The sequence below is a fragment of the Micromys minutus genome (assembly GCF_963924665.1).
Source record: "Micromys minutus genome assembly, chromosome: 1".
Classification (NCBI taxonomy): domain Eukaryota; kingdom Metazoa; phylum Chordata; class Mammalia; order Rodentia; family Muridae; genus Micromys; species Micromys minutus.
This window is the reverse complement of record NC_137969.1, coordinates 157,193,783-157,220,023: the sequence shown is the minus strand read 5'-3', so window position 1 is coordinate 157,220,023 and position 26,241 is coordinate 157,193,783. Positions and strand designations below refer to the sequence as shown.

Sequence of the window (26,241 nt, the reverse complement as noted above, 5' to 3'; positions counted from 1 at the left end):
GACTATTGATGTGACATGACAGCTGCTTTAAGCTCCTGCCACTGGGGATTTCTAGTATATGGTTGAGTAGATGAGATTGTGAGGTACAGCAAACCTTCTCTTTGTTTGTTTTTGTTCTTGTTGTTGTTTTCCAGGCATTTGTTTCAGCAGCAGAAATAAAACTAGGACAACATAGCAAGCTGTTTACTAACTATGCCTCCTGTCAAGCTCCTGAGTCCTTTTATCTTTTGGGTCCTACTGTTGCTTTTGAGATGTTAGAATTGCCCTTTATTGTGACTTGTTTCTCTGCAAACATTGATAAACTCCCCTCTGATGTTCTTAAATTTTTCTGTAATGGATGTGTCTTGATACTTTATGCTGTACCTGATGATCTTTGAGTTTAAAGGCAAATTTCTTTGCTTTCTCTAAAGAGCTTGTGAAGAATGTTGACCAAGTGTAGTCCTGAAAGCATTCAAGGGGTTCAGGATGATGTTTCTTTTTAACTTATAAATTTTATTGATTTTTATTTATGAGTGTGGGTGTTTTATCTGCATGTATGTCTGTGCACCATATATGTGCAGTGCCTGAAGAGGCCAGAAGAGAGTATTGGATACTCTGAAACTAGAGATAGACAGTTGTGAGCCATCATATGGGTGCTTGGAATTGAACTGGGTCTTTTGGAGGAGCATCTTTTGGCTGAGCCATCTCTCTAGCTCCTAGGGGGAGCCTTCTGTCTTGACCAACTAAGCAGATCATTGAAAATAAACATTTTCTAGTATTCAGTGTTTTTAATCCCAAGGGGTTTAGAGCTTTGAGATTGTCTCAAATTTATTTTCTTCGGTCATATTTACTAAAATAGTATTGGTTGTCAGGGTTATTAAGACTAGTAAACTATATGCCTAGCTAGAATTGTTGGTCTCACTCAGTCTACTAGGTCATGTTAGGACAGTTATTCCCAAGGAAACAAAAATATAGGCTGTAGCAATAAAGGTAATGCTGATAAATGTTTTTTTTTTTTTTCCTTTTCATTAGATATGGTGAGTCAGGGAAACCTAGAAAAATTGGATAATAATTTGACAAGTTTGAAGTCAGAGGGTGAAGAAATTCACGATTTTAAAAAGAGGAACATTATGGTCTGTGGATGCCAGCATGTTTTGCTGAAAGACCAGTTTATTAAAATGGTGTTAACATGGTGGCACGTGGCTTTAAGCCCAGCACTTGGAGGCTGAGGCAGAATCCAAGAATTCATAGCTATTCTGGGCTACTTAAAGATGAAAAAAGACAGAAAGAGATTCTGATTGATATCAGTCTCTGGGTAACCTTTGGGGTTACCCAGAAAACAAAACTCAACAGTTTTCATTGTTAATTGCTTACTGTCAGTTGAGGAGTTGTGCTTGATAGGAGTGAATGTAGTTAGGGGCTTGAAGACAGATAAATTGAAGCTTGCTGAGAAACAAACCTGAAATTAAGAAGAGGCCTTAGTACTATATTCTTGCTCCATACACCAGGGTGGTCTTGAACTCACAAGGATTCACCTGCCTCTGCCTCCTGAGTACTGGGATCAAAATCCTGTTACACTACCACCAGGCCTGAAGTGCCATATTCTTACAGAGAAGTTGTGTGTATACTCTGGTATACATGCATGTATGCAGGCAAGAGGTTATAGCTAGTGTTTCTCAATTGCTGTCTACCTTATGTTTTGGGATTTTGTTTTAAATATGCTTATTTATTTACATGCTTATTTGAGGAAGGGACATGCATGTGGGGGTCAGAGGACTATTTGTGGCATGTGGTTTTCTCCTTCCACTGTCTGGACCCTAGGGATGGAGCTTAGGATGTCAGGCTTGGCAGAAAGTATTGTTGCTGGATGAGCCATCTCACTGAACCTGGAGTATGCTGAAAGGCTAGATTTGCTGGCCAGCAAGTTCAGAGATGAGAGTGCTTATACAACCCCCACTTGACTGACTGGGCTATCTTACTAGCCTGTGTCTCCCATACTTTTATTTTAGTTTGATTGTCCCCATAATTTTTGTTATGTCTTCTGTGACTCATTAATTTCAGAATGTTTTGCAATTTTCCTAGATAGTGTTTTGTTGCTGACTTGATTTAATTTGTGGGATCAGAATGCATTGTGGTACATGTTTATTCTGTATTATAAGAGAGGGCATAGAGTCCCACCCAGCATTGGGAAGGCAAAGGCAAGTAGATCTTCACCAGTTGGAGGTTAGCCTGGTCTAAACATATCAAGTTCCAGACCAGTTAAGACTACAAAGTTAAACTTTGTCTTAAAAAGGTTGTGGGGTGGGGCAAGTAGGGGGTTTTCTGTCTACATTTGAAAAGTAATTTTTAAAAAGGAATAGGCATTAAGATCTCCAACTAAAATATTAAGTATTTAAATTTTAAGTATTTTGACATTTGAAAAATTGGTTGTTGCCAGGTAAAGCAGCAATTATAGTTTACCTTCCCTGTGTTGCAGGAATAGACTTTAAGATCAAAACAGTGGAACTACAAGGAAAGAAGATCAAGCTACAGATATGGTGAGTTTACTTTTCATGTGTTGGTGCTAGCTGTTTACAGTAAGACTCTCCTTTGCCATTTGTTCAGTGTTTTCTAGACTGCCCTTCCTGAACAAGCAACCTGTGACCTTTCCGGAAGTGAAAAGCATTGCCATTGACTTCACAGTCCATGTTTGTGCCTGAACTAAAAATAACCGTCTCAGTAGTTTCCAAAGCACATGGCTTCTCCCTCCACAGCCACTGAAGGGAGAGACACTGCTTTGACTCCTTGGAGTGTACCTCTCCTTCTATAGTGTGTCATTGACAACAGTACCTTACATCATTCTCTCGGCTGTACATGCTTTATTTTATGCAAGGTAAATACTGCTTTTGCCTTGTTGTTTTAGCAACCAATTATATTAATTAGACTAGTTAAAAAATAATTCTAGGGCTGGAGAGGTGGCTCAACAGTTAAGAGCACTGACTGATCCTCCAGAGGTCCTAAGTTCAAGTCCCAGCAACCACATGGTGGCTCACAACCATCTGTAATGAGGTCTGATGCCCTCTTCTGGTGTGTCTGAAGACAGCTACAGTGTACTTACATATAATAAGTAAATAAATAAATAAATCTTAAAAAAAAAAAAGAGTAACAAGTGCTTTTACAAAAATAATTCTAATAGCAGAGGAAAATTGACATGTTTTTGTGAAAATAGGCTTAGAAGTGTATGTTATGGTTTAAAAGGGGGGATTATAAAGTGTGCAGTGTTTAATTGTTTTTCAGATACTTAATACCAATTTTTTTTCTGGGTTGAATCTAGAGCACTGGATTAGACTTGGACTGTGTGTATGAGAGACATTCTAAAAGTGTTATCACTAACAATAGGCATTTTTATCCCTTAGCGAAGGGTAACCCTTAGAGGTAGTGAGGTAAGAATCCTTTTCTCTTGGTTTGAAGTTGTCAGAAAGGCGGTGCAATGCTTAAAAGCAAAACCTTCTCCCATAGAGGACTAAAGTTAATTCCCAGCACCTACATCAGACAGCTCACAGCCACCTGTAACTCTAGCTCTAGAACTGCAGGCACCTACATGTTTGTGCACATAAACACACACACACACACACACACACACACACACACACCACCATCATCATAAATAGGTTGCTCATTGCCTTGTAATCTCAGTTTGTGGGAAGTGAAGACAGGATGATCAGGAACTCAAGGCTACATACCAGATTCTAGGAAAGCCCGGCTACATTCTACCATATTTAAAAAAACAAACAAACAAGGGAGCCCAGGTCATTTTGGTAAGGTACGGTTATATTGAGAAGTACAAATATAAGCCAGGCTTGTTGGTGCATGCCCTTAATCCCAGCACTCAGGAGGTAGAGGCAGGTGGATCTCTGTGAGTTTGAGGTCAGCCTGAACTACAGAATTCCAGGACAGCTACGGCTGCACAGAGAAAGAACCCTGTCTCAGAAACAAAGCAAAGCAAAAACAAAAATATAAATTATGAAGTATGCAAATTAAAATGGGATGCAGAAAACTTAAAAAAAACTTTACCTGGGTTATTTTAACAGAAATGAGAAGCTATAAATCGGTGTTATCGTTCTGAAAAATGAAGACAGATTTTTAAAACCAGACCTAGTTAGATGGCTCAGTAGGAAAAGGTGACTGCCACCAAACCTGACAACCTGAATTTGACCCTCAGAACCCACATGGTGAAAGGCAGTACCAGGCTCCCCAGAGGTTATCCTCTGATCTCCATGTATGTGTCTTGGCATATATGTGCCTCCCCACAAAATAAGAAAACAAGTTTTTAACAAATCAAGTAACAGAGAATAGTTGATTAAAACAAATTTCTATGAGCACAAAATGATGATTACCCTTTGGGGGGAGGCATTAATATTTTAATGTTGATATTTAATAGCTAACCAACATTATAATATAAGCCTGTAGGCACCATGATATAGATTTATCTAAGTGTGTTGTGTTCGTTTTAGTAGACAATTTAATATTTAACACCGGAAAGTGTATAATTTGCTAATTGTGAATGAATGGGGGGGGCAGGAAGCGTATGCATAGTGGAGTCAAGTTTCTTAGGGTACGTACACTATAGTAAGTACTATACCTTATATAGTAAGTAAGACTAACCTGAGTCCTGACACCACTTTCCCAAGGAGACGTGAAAGGAGTAGACTTAGTGGTCAGTTTATACCATCTCAGAAAAGGCCCTTGAAAGCAACCCAACTAGCCTGTGTTCCTACTATTTTGAGGAAGGCCTTTGGCACTTTTGGCTTTAGTTTTGTGGTGCTGAGGGTCAAGACAAGAAGGGACAATTTAAAATAATGGGGTGATAGAAGGCCTCAGAGAGTAAGGAAAATGCATCAGTATATAGGGAACTGTTCTAGGAAGGGAAGAGGGTGGGAGTTTGCAGACAAGCAGGGATAAATGGGGAGGCATTATCTTAAAAAACCAAAAAAAGAAACTGTAATACATATGATGTTTGCAGTCACATTTTTTATCTCCATTCTTTTTTCATTGATTCATTCATTTTACACTCTGATCACTACCCACCTTCTCCTAGTCCCCTATCTCTATTTTCTTAATATTTTTTATACTATCACCATAAGAGTCTTAGGAAAATTAATTACTCAAGTATCCTCTCCTTTTAACTTCTAAGGGGAAAAGTAATTTGTTCTGAGTTGCCTAATATTTTCTCTACCTTCTTGCCTTGGCTGTCAAGGTTTAATTCTACAAATGAATCAAGGCAAAAGAGTTGAATAATAATCTTTTTTTCTTGTTTCCAATTTCCTGTTTATCTCCTGTTAATTTCCTTTGTGTCTTAGTTAGGGTTTTATTGCTGTGAACAGACACCATGACCAATGCAAGTTTTATAAAGACAACATTTAATTGGGGCTGGCTTATAGGTTCAGGTGTTCAGTCCATTTTCATCAAGATGAGAGCATGGCAGCATTCAGGCAGGCTTGGTACAGGAGGAGCTAAGAGTTCTAAGGAAACCAGGAACAGACTGAGCATCCGCAGGCAGCTTGGAGGAGTGTCTCCAAGCCCACGCCCAGAGTAACACATTTCCTTTAACAAGGCCACACCTTCTAATAGTGCCACTCCCTGGGCCAAGCATATGCAAACCATCACACTGTGTTTAGTTATAAAGTGCTTCAAAGCATGTCTAATTGCCTTGATAGAAGAGAGCTGGTGCTGAGGTGAGACCATTACCTCTGGGTAGAGATCGAGGTTACCAGTGCAGTCACAGTAACCAAACTCTGCAAAAGAAAGACTGTAGGGTTCTCAAGATAATTGGGCATGTTGGCCAGCAAAATAACTCTGTAGTTGACAGTGGCTAATGGAGCCCTCAACACCCTGACCAGCGTAATTGTTGCAGTGCATTTTGGGAGTAGAGGCAGCCTTGACCCTGGTGTGCTTGCCATTATGGGTCTGCTCCTGCACTGGCACACTTAGTGGCTGAGGAGCTGGCTCAGTGGTTAAGATTGTGCTGTACAAATAGGAGGACCAGAGTTAAGATCCCTAGAACCACATAAATACTGGGAGGGTGGCACTATTGGCCTGTAATTCCAGTCTGGAATGGTGGAGGAGAGTTCCTCAAAGCAAACTGGCTGTTGAGTCTAGCCATATGAGCACACTCTAAGGTTGGTTAGGAGACTATATCAATATGGAAGAGCAATCAAGCTCTGATCCTGATCCATACACATACATGCATAACACAGACACATGAAAATGGAAAAAGAAAAAAAAAACAAGAACCCCTCACTCTTGAAGATACCCGAAGAAATCTTCAGGCGTCTTTCTCCTCCAGGGTCTTGATATCCTTGGTCCTGGCATCGCCTCCATGAGTTCTGTAGCCAGTCAGTGCTATGAATCCTCCCAGTGTCCTCTTCTAATATGGTGTGCATGCAAAGTGCCCATATCCATGAAATACATCAATATATTTTAAGAATAAGCAAAAGATATTAATGCACTTTTACAAAAATATATTACATGGTCAATAAATACTTAACATGTTATCAAGTAGAAATGAAACATAAACCAAACCACTCAACTCCTCTATGATAGCTATAATCCAAAAACCAGCAACACATGTTGTAAGGACCTACCAACATGTGTAACTCTCATCTGTTACTGGTAGCAGTGTAGAATAACTCAGACCTTTTAAGTGAGTCTGGCCTGTGCTCCAAACAGCAAACACGGGACTGGAGAAATAGCTCAGCAGGTAAGAGTGGTTCATGCTCTTTCAAAGGCCTTAAGTTCAGTTCTCAGCACCTACATCAGGCAGCTTACAAGTAGTTGTCTATAACTCCACCTCCAAAGGATCTGCCCTCTTCTCACCTTCTTGGACAACACTTGAAGATCATTTTTAGTTGGATGGTGGGGGTATGCCTGTAATTGCAACATGTGTGAAGCTGAAGAAGGAGGATTGTGAGGTTAGCCTAAGATACATAACCAATTCTCTATAATTCTAGATGACATGGTCAACTGTTTGTGATCCTACTTAGTGATTAAGATAAAAGAGAAAAGAATGGCTGCTGAATTGAAGGCAAAGTTATTGGCGGTCTTTTGAAAACAGTCTTTCTGGATTTAATAAAAGGAATATGACTAGAATTGCTGAGGGGGCATGGAATATAGCTCAGTGCTTAGAAAATGTGCTTAGCCGAGTGGGATCATGCCAAATGATCCTGCTTAGGTCAACCCCCAGCAAACACCCCTGCTTACCCCTCTAAGTTAATTGACAAAGATCTATGAAGAAACATTGACTATAGATGGTCTTTGTGGTCTTTGCTGAGGGGAGGAGTGAGTAGGATATATCTCAGTGGTAGATGTCTTGTTAGGCATACTTAAAGCCATGAATTCAGTTTTTAACACTGTTAAAAAAAATGTTTGCTAGGAGGTGTTTTTGTTTTAAATAGACAAAAGGGGGCTGATGAAATGCTTCATTGATTAAGAATACTGACTCTTCTAGAGGTCCTGAGTTCAATTCCCCAGCAACCACATGGTGGCTCACAGTCATCTGTAATGGAATCCGATGCCCTCTTCTGGTGTGTCTGAAGACAGTGTACTCACATACATTAAATAAACAAAATCTTTCAGACAAAAGCTTCTTCTAAAATTATGTTGACCAATATAGTTAGCAATTTTAACAAAGTACACTAAGAAGAATTAGCCACATGATTTAAAAGCATTTTATTTAGCAGCAGTAAACCAAGACAGTGTGATAAAGAGGAAGCCAATCCTCTCTTTGGTCTTTTTCCTCTGTCCAGCTATTGGCTAATTAGCACTTTATTAAGCAATCAGAGGTGATGGATGGAAAACAATTTTTACACAACATTGAGACAGGAGATGCTTGGCAATGCAATCAGATCTCTGTGCACAGAAATCAGCATTTGACTACACAGTGCCTAACACCATCCCCCAACATAACACTAATGTCAGGCTTTGGTTTTGCAATTGGTTTTACACTACAATTGATATGTTTGGATTACTTTTATGGGCTAGGCTTGGTGGTGCACACCTTTAATTCCAGTAATTGGAAGGCTGAGACAGGAGAATCTTTGAGTTTAAGGTCATCCTGGTCTAGTCCAAGCCAGCCAAGACTAAGTAGTTAAGTCTTGTCTCAAAAGACAAGACTTAAAAGAGAATGGAGGGGAGGCAAGAGCTCTACCTTGTAAGATTGTAAGAGTACATAACTTTCGTCCCAGGACTTAAGAGGCAGAGGCAGGTGGTTCTCTGTGAATTCAAGGCCAGTCTGGCTTATACAGTGTTTCCAGGGCAGCCAGGACTATAAGATGAACCTGCCTCTGCCCCCCCAAAAGCTAAACAAATAAATAATTTTTCAAATTGCTTTTACAAAAAAAGACCGGCACTGGATCTGATGCCCTCTTGTTTCTGAAGGGCACCAGTCAGTCACATGGTGCATACAAACTACACATTAAAGTAAAAATAAAGATACAAAGAGAGGTGAGGGAGGGGACTGGAGAGATGGCTTAGTGATTGGATTAAGAGCACTGGCTTCTAGAGGACCCAAGGTCAATTCATAACACCCTCATGGCAGCTCACAACTGTTTATAACTTGAGTACAAGGGGGATCTGGCGCCCTCTTCTAGCTTCCCTGGGCACAAGGCACAGGAGTGGCACATAGACATGCTTGTAGGCAAAACACTCACATACAGAAAAATAAAAATACTTTTTTTAAAAATTAAAAACAGGAGGTGGAAGTATGGGGAGGTGAGGGCATAGCACAGTGCTTTTTAAAAGTGCTTTTGTGTTACTTTATGGAATTAAAAATGTGAATAAAATGTATCCAGGAATTTTTATATGGCTTATGAATATTTACTAAATAATTTCAAAATATTCTTTGTCAATTTTTACCATTTTTCCTTTCAGCTCAGTATGAGTAGGTCATTAATTTCCTCCAACTGTGAACTGTGGAGCTTATAATTTCCTTTTTGGCTCCTGTGATGTTATTACTTTGAAGGATGATGCAAGAGATATAAGTTCAAGCTTTCTTAAAGTTTGAGTTCAGCCTGTCTCAGATAAGAGTTAAGTGAGTGTTTGTTCTGTTTTTCCTTTGTGGTAAATAGTGAATTTTAAACTATATTTTTACTACTAGTCTATCTTGTTCTTTAATTGAAGTGTTATGATATTAAAGTGCTTAATACAATTATTTATTTCAGGGACACAGCAGGCCAGGAGCGATTCCATACCATCACAACCTCCTACTACAGAGGGGCCATGGGCATCATGCTAGTGTATGACATCACCAATGGGAAAAGTTTTGAGAACATCAGCAAGTGGCTTAGAAACATAGATGAGGTAAGACAGCAGGAGCGTGTGCTCTTCCTCCCCAAACATCTGAGCAGTTTATTATAAAAATTACCAGTGGTTTTCATGATGCTTTTCTCTACATTAAATCTCAGTGAATTTTATTGAGTAATTAAAAAGATTTTTAATTAGTAGTTATGGAAAATCATTGAAATATTTAGATATTAAGACACTGCCTGTCGGGCATACATGTAGTGGTCAGAAGACAACCTCCTAGAGGCTGTTGTCTCTTTACACCTTTATATGACTTTTAGGACTCCAGTTCATGGTTCCCAGGCTGACATAGCAAGCATCTTGACACAGAGTCATTTCATTGCCTTGGAGCTATGTATCTTCTGAATGATGAATAGTATTGTCTATTTTATGGGTGGCCTTGTCAATGACTTTTGAGAGGTCTCATATATTTCAAGCTGGCCTTGAACTTGCTTAGGATGACCTCTAATCCTTTGCCCTTCCAGTTTATGTGCTGCTAGGGATTAAGCCCAGAGTTTCCTGTACATGGGGCAAGCAGTCACCCCAGTCCTTATCACTGTTGGTAACATACTTGTAAAGCAGGAATGAAAAATGATCATTGAGAAATCTGCTCTGTATCCCAGAGTCTGGTTGAAGTTCTGCCAGGTTCAAGAGTCGAGAATACCAGTGCAGTTAGTAAAGTTTACTGTGTGATTTGCCTACGAAGAGAGTGTTTCTTCTGTATAAAGACATTTCCAATAATAATTTAAGAAATAGTGACCCATGCTTAAAGTCTTGGCATATATGATGATCTTCATGTATGGCTTTCCTCCTTTCCCAGATACTAGGTTGTAACTTTCAGGACATTTCATTACTTAAACTTCATTTATAATGAAAGTGTGCCTTAGCTCTCTGCAGTGCTTGTGATATGTCGTTTCACTTTACAAGTCTGTAATCCTATCTGATGTGCTTCAGAAAGCACCCTGTGATGTCACAGAAAAAGAGGGCAGAAACAGGTAGAAAGTTCCTTAAGTAATTTAAAAGTCATCCAAAAATCCCAGGCATGGTGATGCATGGCTTTAACCCCAGCACCTGGGAGGCAGAAGCAGGCAGGTCTCTCTGAGTTCAAGGCCACCAAAGCTATATAGTGAGAACTTGTCTTTAAAAAAAAAAAAAGCCACAAATCATATGTCTATGCTAAGATGCTTAAATGTGACTCTTGAAATCATGCTAACAATTAGCTGTGCACAGTCCTCTCTCCGGGCGCCTCATTTCTATTAACTTCTGTGCTTAAATTTATGTTAATATCTTTTAATAAACTTCAGCTCTGTTTCACACTGACTTGTCCCCAAATTCTTTTTAAAAAGACTTTTACTTATATGAGTGTGCCTATATGAACAAATACTAAACCTGTGGGGGTACCCCCTAATGTCAGAAGAGAGGATCAGATAACCCTGAAGCAAGAGTTATATGTGGTTGTTTTTGACCTGGTATGGGTGCTGAGAACTGAACTTGTGTTCTCTGGAAAACCAGTCCCTGCACTTAACACATACACCACATGCACAGCTACATAGGAAAATACGTGAATTGAGGAAACATACAGTCGTAGTTAGAAAGTATTAAGTAGTCATTCGTGTCTGTGTACAACAGTAATACTTTTCCTGTTTCAGCACGCCAATGAAGATGTGGAAAGGATGTTACTAGGGAACAAGTGTGACATGGACGACAAGAGGGTTGTACCGAAAGGCAAAGGAGAGCAGGTATGCGTGAGCAGACACAGCTCCGTGACTGGGACCTCAGTGCTGCCACACTGAGCAGCCATGCCAGGTCTTAGAAAGGTGTTTATGGAACCACAGCCTACCCTGGGAGACTTTTCCACTGTGCCACCAGCATGGGGAAGGAGGCCACATCTGTGCCTGGTATTTGCTAGCTTTATGTAAGCTGTGTAAGGGAAATGTGTCAGCGATTGTTGTTGTTTTAATCTTAGGACTTTAATGTGTCAGTTATTAAGATTCTGAAATTTGTAGATATTAAAATACTGTGGCAAGCAGAAATTAGGTATATTCATGCTGAACTTTTAATGTAAGGACAAAATATCTGATGTGGGATATCTCAAATGAACTCTTGAGGTAGGGAGGGAGAGGTTTGTTTTCTTTTTAAGATCTTTTTAAGATCTTGACTTCTTAAAATGTTCTGTCACATTCTAGTTGACAGCACTACTTTCGGAGTACCATAATTGTTTTCCTCTAACATGTTACCGCCACAGTTGGCTGCCCACATTTGGCAGTTGCATAACATTTTTTTCTGCTTCTATTTTAGATTGCAAGGGAGCATGGTATTAGGTTTTTTGAGACTAGTGCAAAAGCAAATATAAACATCGAAAAGGCGTTTCTCACATTAGCTGAAGACATCCTCCGAAAGGTAAGTTCCTTTTGCAGCAACACTTCTAAATTATGTTGTCTTTTTGTTGGTGGTAGTAGTACTTTTTGTTTTTACACATACCTTTGACTGGCCTGCAACTCTTGATTCTCCTGTCCTAGCCTTCTGGATGCTGAGATTGCCCCCACCCCCTCCTTTGTCTCCTTAAATATAGTATTTACATAGAAAATCTTCAGTTTTGGTGATAGTCTGTTATCAATAGTTGATTCTTCAAAATAAAATAAGGAGCTTGTAGCTAGATGGCTAGAAAATGTGTAGCAACCAGAGGAAGGCAGTCGGTGGCTGCTGGTGTTCACATCTGGTGTCTGTTTATACTGCACCCCTTGACCTCAGCTCCTCACATATGTTTGAATGTGTGATGTTGGTGACCAAACCTGCAAAAAAAGTGAAATTGGGACAGAGGATCATCAGTTCTCAGCCTCTGTGTTGTGACCCCTGTGGGAGGGTCAAATGGCTCTTTCACAGGGTTGCACAGCACATAACCTGCATATCAGACATTTACATTATATTTATAACAGCAAAACACAGTTACGAAGAAGCAACAAAAATGACGTTATGGTTGGGAGTCATCACAGCATGAGAAACTATACTAAAAGGTCACAGCATTAGGAAGGTTGAGAGCCACTGGGGTAGATCATTGGTAGAATGATTGATTGCCTAGTACAGGGGAAATTTAGTGTGAGTAAATACAAAAGCATGTTAGAGCTAAGTATGATGATACATGTCTACAATGCATCCCTTAGGAAGATGGTGCAGATTGATCCTGTCTCAAATTTAAAAAAAATAAATGAAAGATCGAGTGAAAGAGTGTGGTTTCATTTTAAAAATGCATGGTACCAAACGTGTAACACACAGAGTAAAGATGATCTGGAAAGAGTTTTTTTTTTTTTTTTTTTTTTTTTTTAATCTCTAAATTATGTAAACATTTTAAAGTACTATTTTTGCTTTTTAAGTATAAATTGGTCTGAGAAATCAGTTCAGTACCAAAGTACTTGGTTAGTGTGCCTGTGCTAGCTAGCACCGTACCATGCCAGCCGGGGATGCAGTAAGACACGCTGTCTCAGAAAAGAAAGGAGATTATAGCCCTTTATACATGAAAATGTCATGGAAACCTACTTCATAAGCTGATGTTTCAAAGATGGAAAAAACTTATTGAAGTGAAGCACATTGGCACACACTTTGAATTCAGCATTGGGATGGTTGAGGCAGAACAACATACAGAGACCAAGGTTAGCCTGTGTACAATAGCGGGATCCTGTCCCTAAACATAAGAGACCACTGAGCATCATGGTATATGCGTTTGATCCTGATACTTGGGAGATAGAGGCATGAGGTTCTCTGTGAAAGGCCAACTTGGTATACACAGTGAGAGTTCCAGGTCAGCCAAACCTACATTCACATTGAAACCCTGTCTCAACATAACAAAATAATAATCATCACAAATTTAAAGAATTTCTTGTTTATTTTTCTGATGGGTTAGTGCCCCTTTCCTGGCTGAGCTGATCTCAGTTAAGTAAGAGAAAGAGACTGTGAGGGGCCGTGATAAACCTGAATCCCACTTACCCAGGAGCTAGAAGTTCCTAGAGAAAGAGTTTCTGTTGTTTGCGTGGTGTGGACCCTGTTTGAGCTGTGCTTTTTGTTGTTACTGTCTAAAGAGTAAAGGCTGTAATCAGGCAGGCTCGTGGGTATTGGGGGTCTCACCCTGTTAGTGTAGACTGAGCTTGTTCCCTAACATTTACAGGGACTGGTCTGTCTTGAGGCAGTGAGAGTAGGCTAAGCAGGATTCTCACTTCAGGTTTACCAGGCTTTCTGAGGGCTGCCTGGGTTTTCAGAGCAAATTTTAAAAATTGTAATATTTTCCCTTGTTCTGCCAAAGGACTTTTAAGTTGTTTCCATGAAAGTTAGGTTGCCAGCCACTGTAGCCTTTGCAATTCTGTTTGTGATATTCTAAGATTCATGTTCAGAATTATGGTGGACAAGTGTAGAATGACAGAGGAGAAATCCACCACCTGAGAGTAAAACAGCTAATGTTTTGGTATGTCCCAAGTCTCTTGCCCACAGGACTTAGATAACTAATTTTGTCCCTCCCCTTCCATCTACTCGTGGTTCAGATTGCCCTCTAAAGCTTTGGCACAGTGATACAACCAGTCTGAAAAGGCTCTTGGAGTCTCTAATGTAAGACATGACCTAACAATGGCTTTTGTGAGTATAACTTACAAATTCTTATTTGGCAGGTTTTGCAGGTGCTCCACAGCACTCAAGCTCAGTCACTGGGCTTGGCAGTTAACACGCTGAACTATCTCACCAGCCTTTCAAAGAAAACAAGACACAGGTCTTGCTGTGTAGCCCAGGCTGACCTAGAATTATTGTTCTGTCTTCTGAGTTCTGGGGTTACAAGCATGTGTTACCACACTTGGCTTAGTAGACCTTCTGTCCTAAGAACTCATAGCTCAGGGCAAAGATAGTTTGAGATGCTTTATTGTTTTCAGATGTCTGTCACTCTTTACAGAGGAGGCCAACTAAAGAACCACAAAAAACAGTTTTCAAATTATGACTTTGTGTGGGAACACCTCCTCATGTGACTATAATTGCCTTTTGTTGTGTAACCTGATATTGCTGTGACTCCTTCCGAGGAGTCTGTTTTCATCCGTGCCAGCATTTTCTCATGGGTTACTTGCTTCCTTGTGTTGTTGCAGACCCCTGTAAAAGAACCCAACAGTGAAAACGTAGATATCAGCAGTGGAGGAGGCGTGACGGGCTGGAAGAGTAAATGCTGCTGAGCGCTCTCCTGTCCATCTGTTGCCATCCACCATCCGTTTCTCTTCTTGCTGCAAAATAAAACACTCTGTCCATTTTTAACTCTAAACAGATATTTTTGTTCCTCATCTTAACTATTCAGTCCACCTATTTTATTTGTTCCTTCATCTGTGACTGCTTGCGGACTATTATAATTTTCTTTAAACAACAAAAAAAAATGTATAGAATAATCATGTCTGTGACTTCATTTTCAGATGTACTTGCTCAGCTCACCACTGCACTTCAGTTGTATTATAGTCCAGTTCTTGTCATCATTAAACTATAGCAATCACTTCGACTCTATTCTGCAAATTGTATAAGAATAAAAGTTAGAATTAACAATTTTATTTTGTACAACAGTGGGATTTTCTGTCATGAATAATTGTGCTTGAGTCCCTATAATCTATAGATGTGATAGCAAAGAAACAAAAGCCAGGAAAACACTCATTTTCGCCTTGAATCTGTACGTGGGGTTAATTTTGTCCTGTGCCTTATGTGGAAAGGAACTTCCTTGGTTTTTCTTTTTTGTTTTGGTGGAAGCATGTGCAGGAGACATTTCATCCCAACATAAACGCGTTCAGATGCTTGTGGTTTGCTTGGCTGTATCTTCCACAGTAGTTAACTGAGGACAAAGGGTAACACAGAAGTGATATTGATTTCCAGTCTCATTCCCAGTGGCCTTGATATCTAAACTGTTCCCGCCACCAGGCCGTGGGCCCTCTGTCCCCGCGTCTCGTCTTTCTGCATGCTGCTTTGTTTGCCCCACTACTCTTGGTGTGAGTTACTTAAAGATAAAAGGTTTGTCGACTTAACCTAACACTGCTTTACCTTGCTAAGCAAACAGAAAGATCAATTCTGACTGCCTATATCAGATATCATTTAATCGGTGTCAGCCCTCATTTACTCTCTCCTGAACCCTGTCCCACTGTTTGCCTTTGTTCCCTCCCTCTTCCTGTCGCCATGGAGTTTATGAGATGGAAGAGTTAATTGCATGCACTAGTGTTTGGAGGGTGTTGTGGTTTGTCTTTCTAATTAGGTATATATCCTATTCACTTTCCTAGAATAAACCTCTTAACCTGAATCTGACTAGTCTCCATTATGACAACTCCTCTGGCAGTTCGGTAGCCCAGGAAAGACTGGTTTTAAAAATACCGTAGAGTGAGGAGGAGTGGGTCTAAGTAGCATTTGCCAAATGTATTAAGATTTGGCCTCTGAAGAACACTCTCGGTATTAAGTTGTCTGTGCTGTAAGATTTAGAAATACATTATAATAGTATTAATTTCAAGTCTTTCTTTACATCTTCTCAGAAAACTTCTATTACCATGAATTTTTTTTAAAAAGAAGAAGGACAGCGAAAGGCTTCTCGTGTAAAACTGAGATCTCTGGCTCTCTGGCCCCATCCTTTCTCCATTCTAGTTTGGCTTCATTGCTTCTCACTAGGATAGGGTAGGCTAAGCTCCCTATGCCTGCTAGCATCCTAAGATGATACCTTTGTGGAAATAATTGTGAATAGCATGATTCATTCCAAGCAGAGGCTGAGTTTAGGACAGCAGCTACCATTGAGAAGATTCTGTGACACGAATTTTAATGACCTCTTGGCTCACATAAACAATATAGGGACATATCTGTTAAAAGAACCCATGAATTTTTCAGATAGTGTCCTAAAGACAATTTTATATGCCTCACTGGTGGTTCTTAGGGTTCCCCCCTCACTTGACTTTATCATTGTTTACTAGTAAAAAGCAGCATTGCCAAATAATCCCTGGTTTTCACTATGAAAAATGCAATGTTTAAGCTTTTAAAGTTGTAGGTTAAACCTACTGTTGTTAGATCTTTGCTGTTTGTGTTGCTTCCCTCTATCTGGAATGTGGCGGTCGCCTCTTCAAACTTTCTTTAACCCTTAATTCTGTAACTTCAGGTTGGAGCTACACACTGGGATTTCGGCTAACAGACTGACAGTTTTGTTGTTTGCATAATTATAATCGGCATTGTACAGAGAAAGGATATAGCTACCTTTGTTAAATCTGCACTTTCTGAATATCAAAAACAAAAACAAAAGGGAAATGGAGTATAAATCAATTTTTGTATAATCTGTTTGAAACCTAAGTTTTATTTGCTTACTCTTAGGGCTTTGTCCCCTTTCTGTAAGTCTCTTGGGATCCTGTGTAGAAGCTGTTCTCATTAAACACCAACAGTTCAGTCCGTTCTCTGGTACTAGCTACAAATTCGGTTTCATACTCTACTTAACAATTTAAATAAACTGAAATATTTCTAGATGGTCTACTTCTGTTCATATAAAAACAAACTTGATTTCCAACTGTGTGGTTTGGTTTTCATTTATTTTTGGAGTTGGAGATGGAGGGTTACTCCTGACAACAGTACATACAGGAGGGCATCTTTCCAAGCGTGGTAAAGAGAGAAGGGCAACAGTATTGTCAGCATCAGCACATGGAAAATAGGGGACACTTGGAAGAACCCACCAGGAGCAGAATCGTCCTCAGACAGGAAGACAGCCCAAGCCCTCTCTAACTCACACGAGTTCAGTGAACCAAAGGCCAAGAGAAACCCACTGAGGGTCCCAGGGCACCCAGGCGGGCTCTCATTTCTGGATGCAGTGGTGTTTAGACAGTGCTTGTCCTTTTACTTGAAAACATTATTTCCAGCCTCATGAGCCATGGTGTGGCCTTGCATAAGTATTGGCAAAAAGCAGTGCTTAACCCTGTGTTGAGGCCTGATCAGTAAGAGTATAGCTGCTTACCTCTGCTGGAGAGCATCATGGGGGTGGTTCATGTTTCTAAGTCACCTGACTGTTTTCAGTGCTGCTCTGCCTTTTCTCCCTGAACCCACATAACTGTCTGGGCTTGACAGCCTGTAGTTGTCCCTTTAAAACTGGTGTAGGAAAAAACGATCTGCTCTCTGTTCATAAACCCACTGTCTTAGGAAGCAAAAGTAATCTGATAGCTACCCACTTGGAAGGTATAGGCAGATGGATCAGGAATTAAAGGCTAGCCTCATTTTTATAGAAGTTTAGGGCAGCCTGGACTGCCAGTGTCAAAAAATAATTGCTGGGGCTAGAGAGATGGCTCAGTGGTTAAGAGCACTGACTCTTCTTCCAAAGGTCCTGAGTTCAATTCCCAGAAACCACATGGTGGCTCACAACCATCTGTAATGGGATCATATGTCATTTTCTGGTCCATCTGAAAACAGTGTACTCACATAAAGTAAATCTTTTATATATACACACACACACACACACACACACACACACACACACACACACATACACACATATTAAAAAGTAATTGCTGAATATTGACTCATGCTTTTAATCTACTTGGGCAGAGAAGAAGCAGGTGGCTCTCTGAACTTGAGGTCAGCCTGCTCTGTGTAACAAGTTTCAAGCCTACATGTGAGAGGCCCTGTCTCTAGTTTTTTTCCATAAGTTTGTTAACTAGGAGTTAATGCAAGAAGAGCCAGGTAGCTATGCTGTAGGTGAGTACCGAGTACATAGGGAGTTTCCCCAGGAAGTACACGCATTGGGTCTCAACATATGTAGACTGGCAGATGGTTGCAGAGAGACGGGCTTTGAAAAAGATGATCTTGGCTTTTATGAGAAGACCGACTAGGTGGACTGATAGGCAGTGGGGAATTACAGTGGTGAGAGCAGCCGGGAAAGCATGTCTAGGCCTGGCGTGGTGGCTCACACATGTAATCCCAGGTGCTGTGATGCTGAGGCAGGAGGCTAGCCTGGGTCTGACTTCAAACAACTCTTTCACTCCACCTGCCTCCCAAAGACTCCCACAATTAACAAAAAACAAACAAACAAAAAGAACAAAAAACCCCAACTATCTCTGTGGTTTGGATAAGGAGTTTGGATTTCATAGATCAGTTAGAATTGAGTGGAGCCTGCTCAAGATGGTGGCAAAGGCTGCCGGATAGGTGAAGCAGAGGAAGGTCTTATGATACTTAGTGTAGAACCTCCAGTGCCTGTCACCTAGTTTTATTGCATTATTGTTGTTCATCTTAAGTCATCTTTTGGCAGAAAGCTAAGCTGTGGTTTTTCAGGTCTTTTAGTCACTCCCAGAAAACTGCTAGTGGACAGTGGTAGTAAGAATGGCTCCAAAGCTGCAGAGATGTGGCTTGTGCCAGCTTTGTGGGTGGACTCGGGGCATTTGTAACTGACTGACTGTAGTCCAGTGTGACTTGTAGAGGGATGCAGGCAAGAGCATACTTTGCTTGAGGACCAGTTTGAGATGAGGTTTCTAGCCAAGATCCATAGGTAGGCCATGCTTTCTGCAGCTTGTAATTTATAAAAGCAGTTAACTGTGGAAGGGAAGCAGTGTGAAACCCAAGGGCTCCCACATTAAGGGCTTGGGGATACCAAGTGATACTGTCTCCATTGCTTGTGCATTCTTCATTGGATACCTGTGAGACAGGGATGAGTATAGCAGTGACATTTCTATAAGGCCCTGAAATGGTGACGTTTATAGCATTAGGATGATCTGACTTGCTATAGATAGAATTGCTTCATGGAAAAATTGGTATGCTCATTAGATCTCATTAGAAAATAGAGTGGTCAGTTTGATTAAACACTCCAGTAAGATGGTGTTAGGTTTCACATAGCCCACTATGGCCTTGAACTTACTAGGTAGCCGTGAATGATCTTGAACTCTTCTGCCTCCTAAGTACCGTGATTATAGGTGTGCAACACAGTGTTCATTTCTGCAGTGGTGGAGATGCACGCACGCACGCACGCACACAAGGCAAGCCTCCCAACAGCTAACCAGCATCCCTCTAGTGACTACAGGAGTTTAGTGTTAAATAAAGATCACCCATCCACATCAGACATAGATACACAGGTAGCAGAGCTGATGTTGCTTTAAGATGACAGCACTAAGAGGCATCATCCTATCTGTGCCTCTTAAAAGGCTCTGAAGTGTACCTTTGAAATCTTGTGTCACATTGTGAACCACAAATAACCTGGGCCTTGGGGTTTTTTGAGGTTTTTGTTTGTTTTAATGTGTATGGATGTTTTGCCTGTATGTAAAATCTGTGCACCATGTATGTGCAGTGCCCATGGGAGGGGCCAGAAGGAGGCATTGGAATACCTGGGACTAGAGTTTTCAGATGGTAATTCATCACTATGTGGGTAATGGGAATTAAACCCAGGTCCTCTGGAAGAACAGACAGTACTCTTAACTACGGAGCCATCTCTCTAGCTTCCTTATTTATTTTTCAAAAACAGTCTCACAGTGTAGTACTGGCTGGCTTGAAATGTGCAGAGATCCGCCTGGCTCTGTCTCCTGAATGCTAGGACTAAAGGTATGTGCCACCATATCTGGCTGGGCCTGGAAAATGGAAGGCTAAGTTGCAGTGGAACTGTGGTCTGGTAACCAAGTAGGGAATGTGTCTTGCAGGAGAGTCTCCTGTATGGGGAAAACATATTTATCCACCTAAGCACAAGCTCAGTTATACTCCCACCTCTCAGAGGTACCTAAAGAGCACTCAGGAAATGAATATTCATTCAGTAAGAGCTACTTTAAGGAGTACCTTAGATAGGACTTACTTCTGACTTAAACCATAAAATGTTCATGTGGAAAGGTATGTGGGTCTTTTGAGACAGTTTTTCAGGCCTGGTAGCCCTGATGTAGCTCAGGCTGGCCTTGGACTTGTGGCTTTCTGCTTCCTGAGTGTCAGGGTTATAAGCATATACTAACATGCCTGACTGTTGTGTCTGATCAATCAACTTTGAGTCTCCGAACATTAGGTCAGAACTCCCTCCTTCAGTGATAGTTACTGTTCTATTGTTGTGAGGAGACACTTACGACCCAGACAAATTAAAAAGCATCCAACTGGGGGTTTGAGCAGTTACTGGGAACTCACACCTGATCTGTAAGCCACTGGGCCTGGCAAGGGCTTTTGAAATTTTAAAGCCCATCCTCATTGACATCTCCTTTGACAAAGCCACACTTTCTAATCCTTCCCAAACAGTTCCACTAACTGTGAACCAGGTATTCAAACATATGAGCCTATGGGGACCATTCTCGCCCAGGCTACCACACCTTGAATTCCTACTCTCAAGTTTAACACTTAACCAAGCTCGAAATATAAAGAGCACTTGAGATAATTCTGTGGGTTCAGTCTCTAGCATATGTAAAGTGGGAACATGTGGCAGTGTTTCACATTGTACAACCCCATCCCACAAAATAAAACAATCTCAGCAACCATAATGGCAAGCCCCACAGGCCCCATGGGTCACGTAAGCATTTGAGGACTGGTGAGATGGCTCAGAGGGTGAAGGTGTCTGATCCCTGGGATGCATGCAGTGGGAAGGAAGAACTGACCCTTCTAAGACTGGATTGGTAACCTTTGGTATGCCAGGTCTTCAGCAGCCAAAGGATGCCACTTGAGAGGTGTTTCATCTGAAAGTCCAGCAGGCTTTGAGGTGCCTAAGAATTGCAGGTGTCTCTGCCCTCTTGTTTTCTCACACACTTCGAAGTGCCAGTTAAGTGGTTGGTTACAGCCCAAAGGCTTTCAGTGGGCTTGGGGGTGGGAGCCCCTGAGACAGGCTTGCAGAGCAAGAAGCAGGTCTCACATAGGTTAGGCAGGAGCGAGTCCGTCTGCCTGCAGATAGTATTTCCAGTAGTGAGGTCCCTGGAGAGAGCTCCCTATTGGGGCAGGAGCTTCAAGCATGGGAGTTTACATCTGTTTCCCAAGAACTTCCTGCCAGTAACCTGGGGCCTCTCAGGCCTTTTGCTACAAGCTCTGGAGAGGGTCTAATTTATTGAGACAAGCTGGCTTCTGATTGGCTGAACGTGTGCACACAAGTTGAGGCTTAGGACAAAAGCTGTCGAAACAGACTTCCCACTGGCTGTCAAAAGTGGGAGGGAGGTACTACAGCAGAAGCTGTATGAATCTATGTGTGCACATGCGTGTGGATACCTGTGGAGACCACAGGACTGCATCTGACCTGGAGTTAGTTGCACAGTAACAGGAGGCTGTGAGGTGCCACTTGGGTGCTGGGAACTGAACTCAGGTCCTCCGCAAGAACAAGTGTTCTTACCTCCCAAGCCATCTCTTCCATCTCTGTTTTTGTTTGTGCAATATAGTACTGGTGTCAATGTTTTGTTTTCGGTTTTCATTTCATGCAAGCTAGGCAAGCACTTTACCAACTGAACTACTTCCCCAGCCCCACTTCTTTTTTTTATTTCTTTAAAAGAAATAAACACTTCTTTTTAAAAATTTGTTATGACATTTATTTGTATGTATACATGCTAATAAATACTTTAAATATATATGTATTTTGTCATATTTGTGTGTGTGTGCGCACGTGTGCGTGCATGCTCACATGATGTGGAGGTCAGAGGACAACTTGCAGGTGTAGGTTCTGGGGATCAAACTCAGGTTCATCAGGCTGGGTGGAGAAGTTTCTTTACCCACTGAGCCACCTCATCAGTCCAGTAGATACTTCTGAGGCCAGGCCTGGAAAGGTCAAATGTGTCGTCTGGTTCCAAATGCCACAGAACAGGAAATTTGAGGATTCTGACCAAGCCTCTCCAATGACTGGTTGCAATGAGGAGAGAAAGGTAAGCAAATGAAATGTGCTGTGTTTAGAAAACTCAGTAAATAACTACCCCAAAAGTGAGGATGGGGCTGTTGACTGTTGGCAAGTGGGTGTGGGTCTCTAGAACAGCCGGATTCTGTTTGGCATAGATGTTGCCGCCTTGTAACAACTTGTTGTCTATTCTTCCTAGTTCTTCCAAAGTCAGGGTCTTGATACTATCCCACGCTGGCTCAGTGCTGGGACCGCAGATGCGCTGCCCCATCTAGTTTACACGTTCGTTTTATATGAGTTGTTATACATTTGGAGACCAACCTGGTCCACAGTGAGTTCTTGTCAAGCCAAAGCTTCAGAGACTGTTTCAAACAAAACTACCCAGTCATCATAAAGGGCTGTGTGTGTTGGGGGTGGGGGTTACATGAGAAACTTAACCTCTAGGGACATAGACACTGGTCTGCTTTGGTGCATTGTCACTACTGATGGCCACAGATACCAGGCCTCAAGGATTGCTACGGCCTCTCTGGGAGCTATGTGGCTGCTACCAGATAGGGTGCAGGCTGTGTGGACTACATTTCTTCCTTGCTGTGGGTTCTGGTTCAGAGTCCCATGGCTATGTTAGTTGATGAAACCCAAATTAGGTGCCTAGGTGCCTGGGTAATAGGAAAGAGTGATTCGTGACTTCCAAGTAATGAAATGTGGGCTGGTGATAGAGTGGACAGAGTGACAAGTGACCTGAGCTGGCACTGCTCAGACCTAGTTGCATATTAGTCAGCTGGACACTTAAAAATCCACCCCTGGGGGGCAGTGAAATGGTTGAGCTGGGTGCACAAGTCTAGTGACTTGTTCGATCCTTGGATCATTTATGACAAGACAGCTGCCTCCTGAAAGCAGTCCTCTGACCTCCACACACGGGCAGGGATGCGTGTCACTCATTCCCATGCTGGTTTGAATGGGGATGGCCCTGTAGGTTTATATACTTGATTATTTGGTCCCAAGTTAGAATTTTTGGGGAAGGGCTATGAGGTGTGACCTTAGAGAAGGAGATGTGTTACTGGGGCGTCCTTTGAGGTTTCAGACCCCTTACGATCCCAGTTAACTTTCTACCTCGTGCTTGTGGATTGAAATGGAAGCTCTCATCTGCTGCTCAGGGCCTGCCTGTCACGCTCCCCTGCATGATTCATGAACTCTCACTCTGAGAATGTAAGTCCCAGATTAAACACTTTCTTTATAAATTGCCTTGGTTGTGGTGTTTTATTATAGCAAGAGAAGTAACTAAGACACTCCCTAGTAAATAAATCAATGTAAAGCCCATCTTTGGCAGGTGAAACAGCCAAAGCTTAGAGTGCCTGCCCAGTGTGGCCCAACATGCTTAAGGTCCTGGACTCAATACCCAGAAACCAAGTCGTGATGGTGAGTAGTATAATCACTCCCTCATCAAGATCATCCTTAGCAAGGACAGTTCAAGGACAGCCTGGGCCCTGTGAGAGTCTCAAGACCAGCCACACAACAAATTCGCATGCACATACATAGCACGTGCACAAACCATACCAAGGTTGTACCCAACACGTTTGAAGCAGGATGCTGGGTAACGTTCTTTGTGATTCCCCTAGGCAGCCAAATTCATGAGTCAGCAATTACACCCTTATTGTTAAGTGTATTCTTCAACTTACCTGTCTTGGGACCTCCTAGGAGTTCTCCCATTCTAGAGAATTCTGTTTCTTCAATAAAAAGGAAAAAGGAAGAAAGGCAGGATAACAGGGAGGGGAAAAGAAAAACACAACCTGGGGCTAGGGATATAGTACAGGTGATTAATCTTATTATCTTCCCCCCCTTCCAAAAGTGAGGTGCAGTGGTGAACCACAGACTCTCAGTACAACTAGAACCCACATTTAAACAGCCCAAGTGAACATGACATGTATTACGTTATGCAGTTTCTCCATGGCAGCCCACATTCCCTACCATCAGAGAACAGGGAGCCTGGCTTTCCCTTCTGCCTTCCACTGAGGAAAGTGTGTTTGGCCTATTTGTCCTCTGGCAGCCTTGGTTTGAGCAACTGTCCTTTGTAAGATTTGTGTCTTTCACAGACTGCTTATAATTCCTGATTGCAGCCAGTCACCGAGAAGTCAAGGCAGAAATGAAAGCAACTAGTCACATCATGTTCATAGTCACGGGCAAAGGAAACGAGTATAGCCATGCTGCCTGCTCTCTGCTTTCTTCTGTCTGTGGTTCAGGACCCCTGCCTAGGGAATGGTGTTACCCAGGTCCACCCACATCCATCCATACTCAAGACAGCAATCACAAACATTCCTCATTAAGACACTTTCCAGATAGCTCTAGGTTAGTGTCAATTTGACAATAAAACCCTGCACAGCTTATATTGTTCTTTGAGATAGCGTCTTGTGTAGCCCAGGCTGGCCTTGAGCTCTCCGAGTAGCCAAGGGTGACCTTGAATTCTTGTTCCTCCTCCAACTCATGCCTGGCTTTACTTTTAATGTTTTGCTTTGAGATAAAGTCTTTCTGTGCTGCCCAGGTTGGCCTCAGACTCTCCAGTAATCCTCAGCCTCCCAGATAGCCGAGACTAAGAGAGCTGCTGCACCCAGCTTGAATTTCTCTTAAAAAGCAATTTCAGTTATAACTCTAAGCCGCTGACCAGTCAAACTAACTATACTGCCAGCCACTGGATAAATTGACTCCCATAGATCTTAAATTCCTCATCTCTAATGGGGCCACTGAGACTGCTCAGCAGGTAGCAACACTTGTTGCCAAGCCTTATGATCCATGTTTGATCCCTGGAACTCACCGGCTGGAGGGAAATAACCGACTCCTGGTTTGTCCTCTGACCTGGGCATTGTTTGCTTATGTATACTCAATATACACTCAAGATAAAGGGTGGGCTAGAAAGTATCTCCAGACTCAAATCTAGTATTCAGTTCTGAGGCTTCTCTGACAAACAAGATTCATAAAATTCTCAACTCTTCTGAATTAGCAGGAGCTTCTCCCTCTCCCCCCTCCCCCCCCGTCTCTCTCTCTCTCTGTGTATGTGTGTGTGTGTGTGTGTGTGTGTGTGTGTGTGTGTGTGTGTTTTGTGGGCGGTGGGGGGGAGACTATAAATTAACTATGGAGTATGGAGTCACTGCCACCTGGTGACCATTTTGGGAATTGCAGTTCCATCTCCCAATGGCCTTAAACTCCTTGAGGATTTAAGGGGTGTGTACCACCCTGGGCATGCACCACCGCCACCTCTATCCTAGTCAGTTCGGTCACGCTAAGGCAAGAGTGTAATAACCAGCAGAAGGAAACTAACTTAAGGTGTGGGTAGTATAGAAATACAAAAAAACAAAACCAAAAACGGGCAAGGTGCTATGAATGAAGACATCTGCACCAAGCCTGACAACCTGAATTCGATTCCTGGGAGTCACATCGTGGAAAATGTCGAAGTTATGCCCAGTTCTTCCAGCTCCATACTCACAGAAATAAGACTCCGACTCACTCAAAATATATTTACAAAGACCTTGGCCGTATAGCTAGGCTCTTCTCTGGCTAGAGCATAACTTAAAATTACCCAACTATTTTGACCTACACCCTGCCACATGGCTGGTTACCAGTGCCCAGGTACCGAGAGGCAGGCTCATGTCTTGGGCAAATCACCCATGCCTGGCTCTCTCCCAGAATTCATTCTGCCTCCTGGACGTCCCACCTTCTCTTCTACCCTTTCCTATTGGCCATGGGTTATTTTAATTGACAGATGATGCATCCATACAATACACAAGATATTCCCTACTGGAAAGGAGATTCTACACACATAAGCCATGATATCTGTACTCATACATGTAGACACAATAAATACGTACATGTGATTTTAAAAGAGAAAGAACAGAGACAAATTCAAAGGTTAAAATTTGAGTAACTAGGGCTGGGCATGGTGGTGTATACCTTTAATCCCAGCACTCAGAAAGCAGAGGCAGGCTGATCTCTGAGTTCAAGGCCAACCTGGTCTACAGAGTGAGTTCCAGCACAGCCAGGATTACACAGAGAAGGTCTGTCTTGAAACAGACCAAAAAATGAGTAACTGGAAATAGAAAGGAAAGGAGAGGGGGGAGGGAGAGAGAGAGAGAGAGAGAGAGAGAGAGAGAGAGAGAGAGAGAGAGAGAGAGTCTGCCTGCCAGGCA

At 41.9% G+C, this 26,241-nt stretch overlaps 1 protein-coding gene across 1 annotated transcript in view; it reads left to right on the top strand.

The window, feature by feature from the left end:
- The window catches only part of RAB10 (RAB10, member RAS oncogene family), a 46,785-nt gene extending 30,000 nt beyond the window's left edge, over positions 1-16,785 (top strand). Inside the window, exons 2-6 of the mRNA XM_080928609.1 lie at positions 2,456-2,516; positions 9,177-9,315; positions 10,947-11,036; positions 11,596-11,697; positions 14,412-16,785. Of these exons, the coding sequence (XP_080784735.1) occupies positions 2,456-2,516; positions 9,177-9,315; positions 10,947-11,036; positions 11,596-11,697; positions 14,412-14,495 (476 nt within the window). The 3' untranslated portion in view covers positions 14,496-16,785. The remainder of the gene's footprint in view (positions 1-2,455; positions 2,517-9,176; positions 9,316-10,946; positions 11,037-11,595; positions 11,698-14,411) is intronic.
- Positions 16,786-26,241: the final 9,456 nt, after the last annotated feature.